The sequence below is a fragment of the Ictalurus furcatus genome, chromosome 17, assembly GCF_023375685.1.
Source record: "Ictalurus furcatus strain D&B chromosome 17, Billie_1.0, whole genome shotgun sequence".
Taxonomy (NCBI): Eukaryota; Metazoa; Chordata; class Actinopteri; order Siluriformes; family Ictaluridae; genus Ictalurus; species Ictalurus furcatus.
Genome location: NC_071271.1, coordinates 10,718,420 through 10,729,300, shown reverse-complemented (window position 1 = coordinate 10,729,300; position 10,881 = coordinate 10,718,420). Strand labels below are relative to the sequence as shown.

At 39.7% G+C, this 10,881-nt stretch overlaps 1 protein-coding gene across 2 annotated transcripts in view; it reads right to left on the bottom strand.

The window, feature by feature from the left end:
* Positions 1 to 1,207: 1,207 nt before the first annotated feature.
* Positions 1,208 to 10,881, bottom strand: part of tpst1 (tyrosylprotein sulfotransferase 1) — a 46,385-nt gene continuing 36,711 nt past the window's right edge. Inside the window, exons 4-6 of one of the 2 annotated variants that reach the window (XM_053647917.1) lie at positions 4,915 to 4,965; positions 4,107 to 4,180; positions 1,208 to 2,890 (exon numbers count right to left, since the gene is read on the bottom strand). In XM_053647917.1, coding sequence (XP_053503892.1) covers positions 4,145 to 4,180; positions 4,915 to 4,965 — 87 coding nt within the window. In that variant the 3' untranslated portion in view covers positions 1,208 to 2,890; positions 4,107 to 4,144. The remainder of the gene's footprint in view (positions 2,891 to 4,106; positions 4,181 to 4,914; positions 4,966 to 10,881) is intronic. The other variant, XM_053647918.1, reaches the window with a different exon arrangement.

Below are 10,881 nucleotides of genomic sequence, written 5' to 3'. Positions count from 1 at the left end.
CACTGGTACAGGAAATTGTGCCATGTGAACGAGTGCATTAAATGTGGGTTGTAGTACCATCCAAACGTACTCAGGCCATAACTGTTTTCAGAGTGGCTGTCACAACTAGCATAGAGTCTGGTGTAGGTACCTGTGAGCCAGCAGAGGCAGAGTAAACCGCTCTTTACATGAGTGGCATTGAAAGTGGTGGCTTGACTTGTAGGTCATTATCAGCCTAGAAGAAACCTCCAGACATGGATGTAGACATAGCATCCTCCTCTTCCTTCAATAAGGGGCAAGAAGAATGACTGAGCTGTAAGGAGGGTTCTGTTGAGAAGTCAAAACCTCTTATATGGTCCCAGCTCTTTGATTATTGCCATGTCTGCCGCCAAGTTGTTGATTTGTCTAGTGTAAGTCAGTCTGTTTTCTGGGCTTTTTGTTGTTCTTGTCAGTCATTGCTGGGCCTTGGTGTTTGTGACTAGCAAGCTGTTCAGACTGAAGGGCTTGGGCCAGACTCGACTCTAAGCCAGAACTGAAATCTGCCAGCAATGCCAATATCCAAGTCAGACACAACATATTCACAGCCACTACATCAGTGCAAGTCTTTTAGCAGGGTTGTTTGTGGCTACTATGGAGGCAACATCATCCAGATTGAGTGGAGGGAATGCCCAGTCCAAAACGAGTAGCTGTGAATTGGTGTGAATCCAGATACAATTAGCAGGCTTTGCAATAGACAAATGTATAATATGTAGAGGGAGAACCACTCAACAATACTAGTAAATATCTAGTGAGCTACACGTTGGGGAATGTGGAATACTCTAAAGATAGAAACTTCTCAGCACATGCATGTGTATGCCCATAATATGAAGAGCGAGTGATGAGGGCAGTAATACTAATGAGGGAAAACCAGGCTAACAGATGCTCATAATATACAAATAATGGTTGTAATATTCAAGAAACTCACCAAGCCAGAAAGGAATAAGCAGATGCTATCCCCAACCTTGGAGAACAAATGACCTATAACACCCACAAGCTCCATATTGTCTGAGCAGGTAAGAAAGAGAAAGGGGGTTATTGCTGTATCAACTTGTTGGAAAATCTTGTATGAGTGCGCACACACAAGGTGGTATCCATGTGTTTCATACTGCCTCTGGCAGATGGGTAAAATAGAACCACAGATCACCACAGTGTACTATAGTGTAGCCTAATAGCACCATGGGAATATTATGGTTACCTCAAAATACAGCAGTAAAACCATGGTTAATGATAGTATACCATAGCCAAGGCATAGTGATTTTTCATAAGGGATTAGCAATGTACCAAAAAGGGTCTGACGATACTGTTTTACACTTTAGTACAGTGGTTCTTAACCTCTTTGTGTGTGTGTGTGTGTGTGTGTGTGTGTGTGTGTGTGTGTGTGTATCTTTCCATGCAGTGTATTGATACCTGTTTCCTACAGTCTTTGCATGTGCTTGTACATGTATATATGTGGATATATTTTAAGTGTTACCACTACTGTTTTATCTCATTTTTGTCCTTTCTCTCTGATCTCTGTCCAGCTGAGCAACGCCCTCCTTTAGCTGGATCTTCTCTCTCTCAGCTGCTCAATCTCACAGGCCTGGGTGAATATATATACGTCATCAGCTGGCACATTTGGCAGTGGATGTTACAGCTCTGCCGGAAAGTCTCTGTTCTTCACCTGTACCCCCAGGGTTTCCTCATCCTCCCGCTTATCGTATCATTTCATCAGTGACCCATGCTCATGCTTCTACTCAAACTCAGGCTCAACTGTTTCCCATAACCCATTCCCAATAAACCACATACTGTGCTACCCTTGTGTATTCCTGTGTCTTAAATTTATTACCACATGACCCACTTTTAAGAATGACAATGTTTTGTTCCCCCCACCATGTTTTGGATTACTCATTCAGTGGGATGGTTGGGCTTTGATGGTCATGGCTCAGTAGGGCTGAGGAAGAGATGCAATCTATCTTCGAACAGTAGTCTGGCTCTGTACTTGTTCTTGAGGTAAACCAGCGCTAAAAAAAAAACAGCCTCACGGAGATTGGTCGATGTGAATGGGAGAGTATTTTTCAATGCCATGTCACTCAGTTCTCGGGCTTCGGCGTGTACGGATATCCAAAAATCCGCCAGTGGCTTCTCTGTGAACCTCTGTGTACAGTCGTTTTAAAATAAAAGTTTTCCCGCAACTCCCCTGCTACCGTTTTGAGACCCCCAAGGTTAGGAACCGCTGCTTTAATACAAGACGAGCACAATGTCTCTTACCCCATCCACTTTTTTCATGAATGGAAAAATTGCAAGTACATTCTCATGCCTTCAACACTGACAATTCATTTATTACATTTCTCTGTGTACAAAAGATCATACTTGTGAATGATGGTACAAAATGCAATTCTGTATTCACCACCGCCAATGCCTCCAAACTGTGATCTTGTACACGTGTACCCGAGGAACTGTACAATACAGAGGCATGGAAATAAAACAGAACATCAAAATAGATATTGCATCTTTAAAAGCTAAGTTTCTTCCATAAATACTTCCTTTGCTAGCCACTGTATTTTCTTATAACAGAATCACAGATTTATGTAGCCAGGAAAAAAAAAAGTCAGATGATTATCATGTGACCAAAAAATAAAATCCCCCAAAAAATAATGGAAAGAAATTCAACATAGCAATGACATTCGTAGGCCACAATTGTTACAGTACAACATCAAAGGCCAAAAGTTCTCCATATAGTGGTCCAGACCCAAGAGCCAGAGAGGGTGTATGAGGTGTGTCTTTGTATGCAGACGATACAGTCTGAGGGTAGGTGTGGGTGAGAGAGTACAAAGGTCCCAGTAGGGGTTACGTGGGCACACCATGTTCCTGCCGCATCTGTTCCTGCTTTGTCCTGTAACACAGTAGGAGATAACCAGCTGAGTAAACATACGAGGAAACAGTAACTGTGCCAAAACACTAGTAATAAACAAGGCTCCAACTCAAACAAACTACTCCAACTAAAATGTTGGGAATACAGTCAAGAAAACCTTTCAACTATGTACAGTGTACTGGTCTCAGAATGAATAGCGATAAAAGATATTATCGTCATTTGAAGACCATTTTATGTCACTGATAATATAATAGCATAATAATGCAAGTACACCCTTTCAAAGAGCAATGAATTTTGAATTCTTCAGACTATTCAGACATTGGAATTGGAATGTCAAAAAATATATATTATGAAACAACTAAAATAAAATCACAACCAAAACAATAAATACAATTTATTGTAATAAATTTGGTGAATTCTTTACGCTTTAGTTATTCGTTGTCCGTGATTTAGTGCGTTGTTAAGCAAAGAGCATATTCACAGCGTGATTTACCCATTCTACCTAGTGCCTTATCTATTTAAGTTCACTTGTGTATCCGTGTCATTTTGTGCATTAGTTGTAATATTAGGTTTATGTTGTGTAAACGTCTGATTAATCTCACGTGTGTATAGGATGTGTTCGAGTGAGTTTATTAACCCTTTAGTAAAGCGCTTCAGTTTACCGCTGTTCATTCAGTGTTCAGCTTCAGCTCATGCAGCTTAAGCGGCTCAATCCCCGACATTACTGACTCTGACTGGATTATTTCAAACACTAGAACTATTCTTTCTAGATTTTTCTTCTTCAAAAAACAAACACTGTTAGTGCATTGTTAATATCACGCGTAAAATATTTTTAACAGTATGCTTTAATTCAAATTGGCGCTAGTGCTCGCTACACATCTTAAATTCGAATGCACACAGTTTTTACATTCACAATGTGCATCTTTATCAAAAATTTCACAAATAGTTGATGTTCGAATTCATATTTGACAGCCCTAGAGTAGACGAGAGGACAGAATGGCTAAAATGTTGGTGATTCATTATTATGTAAACAAACACACAATGGGCAATATCGCGGTCAGCAAAAATGATCGCGGTCACGTAAATATATCGAACAATAAGCTGATGACGTAATGAAGGTGACAGGTCTAGTCCAGACTGAAGCTTTCAATACAGAAAAAGCTCCCTGTTGTAACCCAAGTCATTCAGAGTTTTCCATGTGAATCAGTTGGCTTTGATAATGAAATGGGCCACTCACTTCTACGGATGTGATGAGTCCTTCTATTCCCTCTTCTCCTAACTGGAGTTTGGCTTCTCTGAAGACTTCTGTAGCTGTAAAAGAGGTGAGAAATATTTCACTCCTTATGAAATTCAATATCTAGGTATACTACATCTCTGACACCATGAGGAACCCAATTTGAAAAATTGAAGTGAAGACCAAGTGGATCTACTGTCTATAAAGGTGCAACATTCAGATGAGTAAGCTTTACTGTTTAATATCAATAACACATCCTAATTAAAACATCACACCTGCCCTTTCAGTGTTAACAACATGCAGTGACAAGCATGGCTCATCACCAGTCAAATGTAATCTTATTCTAATCATGTTGCTAAAATGACAGAACTCCACAGGATCTTGTCTTGGCTCTTCACATTGCTGAACTTTTATAGATCGAAAGGGGGCAGTATTTATCCATCAGACACACCAGAGGGCATCTGGCTTCCACTCCCTCTCTATAGAAATCTATCAGAAATCAGAAACGAGGAATCGAAGGCACCAACGTCAGAAGACGCATTTCCAAAAAGGAAAAGAAAGGAGATCGATGGATCACAGACTGTAGGCGGTTATAAGAAAAGTTATTAATTAGTAGAAAGAGTACCGACAGTTTTAGAAGATGATAAGGCCACACGACAGAGGAGATGGAAATGAAAATCAGGACTGTTGCAGCAACTACTGTGTTTTAAAGAAGATTAGCAAGGAAAGTCCAAAAAAAAAGAAGAATAAAAAGGGAAGGAGTCAAAAAAAAAACCCATATAGACTAGAGTGGTGAAAAAAGCCACCATACCTGTGATTGTTCTTTAAGAAAGTCAGGTAGCCGAAATTCACCTTTAAATACCTAGAAAAAAACCAAAGAACTGTTTTAGAGGCTGACATGCTGCAGTCACTACAACAGAGCTTTGTTCCTACATCTAAAGCAAACAAAACAGCAACACAGAAGCCATCCTCTGACCTGGATCTTTATATTCTCTCACTGTGACAGAGTTAAGACCACAGATCTTCTGTCTGTTAACATCTGTAGTCTGTCAATTCTAAGATCTACTTAGTGGTTTACCCGTATAATGGCGGTGAAGACTGAAATCAGATGTAGCACAATAAACCAATTAAAATGGCCGCATTTTGAAATGATCTCAGAGGAAATGGCTAAACACAGAATTTTTGTAAAATAGCCACCGTTTAACTAAGACTACTCAGAAGAGAGACATTCTCTTTCAGCCAAGGTGTTGGACTCAGCTGAACCCAACGCTCATGTCTCACCGTGTCTGCCAAGTCATAGGATGAAAGGGAGGCAGAGAGAGGAAGGGAGAGGGTGGGGGGTTACAGGGATGGGTCACTTGTGAATTCTGTGCACTGTTGATATCAGAGGCGGCCTCGTTACTGAGTGTTTAAGGAAAGCCCGGGGCTGCCGAAAGGAACAATCGCCAGTTAAGACAAGTCCAGTTTATGCTTCTCTGTGAGCGTCAGGAGAGGAACTTGTTAGGTGAAAAAGAGTGGCTCTGAAGCAATGGTAAGCAAGAAGATATATATAAAAAAAACAACAAAAACAAACAACAGAAAACCAAGACCAAAAGGAAACAAGTGTCAGACAGAACAGGAAGTAAAGGTGCAAGGGGAAAAACTGAAAAGGTCAGGCACAGTATACTGTGCTAAAACTATAACTTCACAGTACTTTCATTCTGCAAAATGTAGGACAAGCAGCTATCCGGAAACCTCACGGCCTCGCACTTGTTTTACTTCCCACCAGTTATGCAGCCACCGCTGGGGCCTGTCAGCCATTAGAGTCCCACAGAGTCTAATTCTTTCAAATCAATCAGACCTCTCTTCCCTAGAGAGTGAGTTTGAAAGGAAACGACTCTCATTAAACATTTTAATGTAAAAAACAATATCAAGTTATTCCCCTGGTGCAACACTACATTTTAAAGTTATAAATAACAAAAACAGTGTGAAAATTTGAGATGCATCAGTATCAATATCATTATCAATCCCAATTCAATGATTGGTCCCAAAATCAATGAGAGGTGTAACAGAACCTTTTATTGAACTCTTTTTATGCTTTCCTGGTTTAAATACCGGTAGTGGCCATGAAAAGCCAACGTGTTTAAGTATTTAGGCTAGTAGACTTGTTCTTTATAATGTTACTAATGGATTTTAAATAAAGTGAATTAGCTAGCTAATTAATAATAGTTAGAGTAGGGCTGCAGTGAAGAGCAGGTTTTGTTTCACTTCAGAAAAGTGCTTCTGTACAGTTTTAAATAAAGTACGTTTTGTTTTCACTGCATCAAAATCCACTCACCGTGGCTGAGCGTCAATAAGAAGATACTGTGTAAGTACTGTTATTTTCATTCATCGCCTTTTTGGAGACATTTTTTTCTTGCCTAGTTTGCATATAAGATGATGCATCAGGTTGTGTGGACTGTAAGAAGATGCTGTAGTACCTTCTCTGGATATTTTCAAAGTACAGTTTGCAAGTCGTCTTTGCTTTGATTACCATTGTTAATTGTGAAATACATCCAGAGCGCCGTAATTTTGAGTCGCTTGTTCATTATAGCGCTGACGCAGCGTAGTATCACATGGTATGAAAGGTATGAGTTAAGGAGGATGAGTAAATCTGTGAAAACGAAATTCTATTCTATATTTAATTTGTCACCAGTAATTTTGAAGTAAATTTCATTATACAGTCCCCTTCAAAAAGGATTGGAACAGCAAGGCCAATTCTATTGTTTTCGCTATGGGTTTGACATCAAAGTATGAACATGAGACGACGGATCTGAATTTCAGCTTTCATGTCCTCATATTTACATCTAGATATGTTAAACAACTTAAAACATAACGCCCTTTGTTTGAAGCCACCCATCATTATTTTTTTCAAGTGATCAAAAATATCAGAACATGAAAGTGACTGAGAGGTGTTTCTTGCTGCCCAGGTGCGCCCTGATAAATTGACTGTTTAAAGAATGAATAGCTCTGAATGTCTACTCTTGGTTTGAGCCAAATGTGAAGACTGCATTTGTTGTTAAAAAGGAAAAACCAACATGAAGACCAGAGAGCTGTCTATGGGAGAAAAGCTTTTATTTACTTTAAGACTGTATCTGTTCCTATACTTTTGCTCACTTAAAAACTGTGTGGTCTCCCACCAAATGTGCCATGTTTGAAGTTGTTTAACACATATAGATGTAAATAGCAGGAAATTAAAGTCTCATATTCATCTTTTGATCTCAAATATCTTGTGTATATTGAAAACGACAGAATCGGCCTTGCTGTTCCAATACTTTCAGAGGGGACTGTATAGTGCAACTTGCTTTTCTGTTCATACGCAATACAGAAGCAGAGCTGAAAAAAAAGTCTAAACCATTGGTAGCAGTGCTACTTGTAACTTAATGTCTGCATGAGACAAGAGAGAATATGACTGACACTAACACGCTCAGGGAGCTGGCCCTAAACATTTATTTGACTTGATGCTGAGCAAATTAGGCTTGCTTGGCCTAGGACAAGTAACTTGACTACAGGAGACAAACATTACTCAAGGTTTTAGCCCTAATTAAAGAGAGGAACGTCTGGAGGTGGTAGCACTGGGGGGAGAGAGCCTCCTGGGTCAAATTGCCTCCTCCTGCTGAGAGCTGCAAGCCAGAGTGGAATTTGTTTATAACAGTTCCAACACTGATGGCAATTGTGCTTCTCATTTTCCAGGGTGCCATTTCATGACGCCCCAAAACTAGAAACCGAAATAGTATATCTACTCCTCCTATTTTCATTTTGGAAAGGAAACTATGACTTAAAGCTACATCAATCACAGTGATGCTTGTCCATGCAGGAAGAACAACACGTCCTAATCTCTGAAAAACTCCAGAGCCTCACGCCTGCTCGCATGTAGCTCATCAACGTCTGAGAGGATTGCAGGGCTGAGGCAGATACTGTTGTGGACAATCCATAACCAGGTTCATTTGTGCCTCTTGAGGTTCTGTTGCTGCTGATTAGAGGCCAAAGGCTGTGGAAGAAGATATTCTGACAGCAGGGGCTCAGAATTGTATGTGCTCATCTTCTCTTGTGACACCCCCTCCCTTTCCCCACATATCACTATCACTTCATGTCCCCATAAAACCAGAAATGATCATCAGGATAGACGGGTCACATGGGTTCATTATCCTTCAGAAGGACACCAATCAGCTAAAACGAGGCAGTCAGAACCTCACACGAAGCGGCTTGTTTGTTATAAGGCTGATTAGTAAAAAAAAAAAGAAAGGACAGTAAAGGACAACTCTAGATAAAGCCGGTGTTAAGATTTTAGTTAAGAGTTTAATCTGACAATTATAGCTTGCGAATCTTAAAAATTCAATAAAAATGATTTCTATTCGAGCAGTCCTGCAGATTTTGGATCAAATGGAACATGATCAGAGAAACGTATGTGTGTGAAGTGTAAAAAATAATGCCTGAACTTATCTGCCCATGTTTTTAACAGAAGCTCCTAGGGTACTTAAAGCATCAGGGGTTTATTTGAGGCGAGGATGTAAGTCATCTCACCCCTGAAGCATATATGGGAAAGTGCAGACAGTCAGAAGAATGTAGCAGATGCTGTTTCAGCTGTACTTTCGTTCTCGACAGTAATGTTTAAATTCTTTCTGTCATCTGAAACAAAGGCCAAATATATAAAAATGATAATAATAATAATAAAATCCATATGTCAAAGCACTCTTCACTTACATGAATATTTTTGGGCCTAAAAAATGAAATGACTTCTGTTAGAGGATAGTGTGGACTCAAATGAAGAACCACGAAAAATTCTTAATACTAACTCGAATTATTTTCACAGTTATTCTGTTTTTTAATCAGTTTTACTTTTACAGATAGATGTTAAGATCTCTGGGGGCACTCTTATTTCTGCAAAAAGACAACATTAAGACTTTGTTTAATTACTTCCATCCATCCTTTTCCCATACCACTTATCCTACAGAGGGTTGCGGGGGAGCCTGGAGCCTAGCCCAGCGCACAAAGTGGGGGACAGTCTGGATGCAGGGCACAATCGCATACACATTCACACACTATGGACATGGAAATGCCAAACAGCCCACATCACATGTCTTTGGACTGGAGGAAAGCGGAGTACCCGGAGGAAACCCCCAAAGAACTGGGAGAACAAGCAAACTCCACGGACACAGGGCGGAGGTGGGATTCAATAACCCCACCCCATGCAAATCACTGAGTCACCGTGAATGTCACATGTTCAAAACTTTGCTTTTGAGTTCCTCCTGTGTCCTCCTATTTTTGGTGCGCCTACACCGGTTGTCACTGTTCTCTTTTCATTACTGATCCGACATGATTGAGGTCGTTTATTCAAGCCTCATAAATCCAAGCAGCGGGTTGACAAGCTTCAACAGCCGGATCGTTCCAGTCCATATTTACAGCCCTACAGGGTTCACTCTTCACACAGGACTGAAATTAAATTACACCTCAAATCAGACCTTTCATCCACTTGTCCCCTTTACACTCAATCAAAACAGACGGGATTCAAACCAATGTCCAGGTTTGGATGCATACGTCTGACTGTATTTCTGCATCATCTCATCCTGGTAATTGAGACCAGAGTTAGAGCTTGCCCATCCAAGTCCAACCTAAACTCATCATAATCGTCCTCGACCAGGAACATATTGATCTTGATATAAAATTTCTTGACATAGATCAGAGAAGCTGTAAAGCCACTTAATAGGTATTGATTGTGGCTTTGGAAAGGATTCAAGACGTGTTAATTCACAGCACATGCTGTACAGACAAATAAAGGGGCGAATGTAAGAATTATTCTCTACAACCACAAAATGATAATTATTGTAACAGTGCCACTTACAACCACTGTGAGCTGAGATTGTGAGCAAGATAGAAAGTAGAAGCTGCACGGCACAGCTTAATTCATTCCTTTTACTTTGAAAACACATCACACTGCCATATAGTTTTAATCACGCTGACGCCAACGTGCCAAATAATTCAGACCGAATTACTGCAAAAACGAGATCAAACGGTTCATTCAAGGCAGCTCAAGGAAAAGAAGTCATAAATGACCGCTTTGGAGAACTTTTGAACTCCTCTGGTCCCTGGATGATTGAACATTTGCCCTTCGTTTTTATTGAAATGATTTTCAGTATGTAAAGTGTTGCAGAAAGTGAACACAGGGGCATTGATGCATAAGCTGGAACGCAGCAGTTTGCTTAGTAACCTGATGAGCTAGCGCTATGCAAAACAGTGAAGCTATTCGTCCACCGTTGTTTATTTTGGAATTTAATATGGATCTGCTATACTTGGAGCAAAAAGAAATAAATACCAAGGTGTGTCAGTATATCACAGAATGAGACATGGGCTGCCTTTCCTGTAGTGTGCGCAGTTCCAGGGACCAACAGCTTAAATTCCTGGCTTTATCAATATCTCACACATCTCACCTGAACTTTTCTATAACTTTATAACTAAATTGTAATACCTGCATTATCATTATTATTATTATTATTATTAATAATAATATAGATGCCATGATACCACTTTTTTTATTGTTTACTATGCTTTTTTTCACAGTTAAAACCTTTAACACAAAAATCACGTACATTGTAAATATATAAGTATATTTAAAAAAAAAAACAACAACTAGTCAAGCAATAAAAAAAGTACATTTCTTTTCCAAATCCAGTTCTAATCTTTGCCATCTGTTAAAGGATATGCTATCCGATATCAGATATCTTTACTCGGGTTTGGATTGGAACCATTGCTAATTATTATT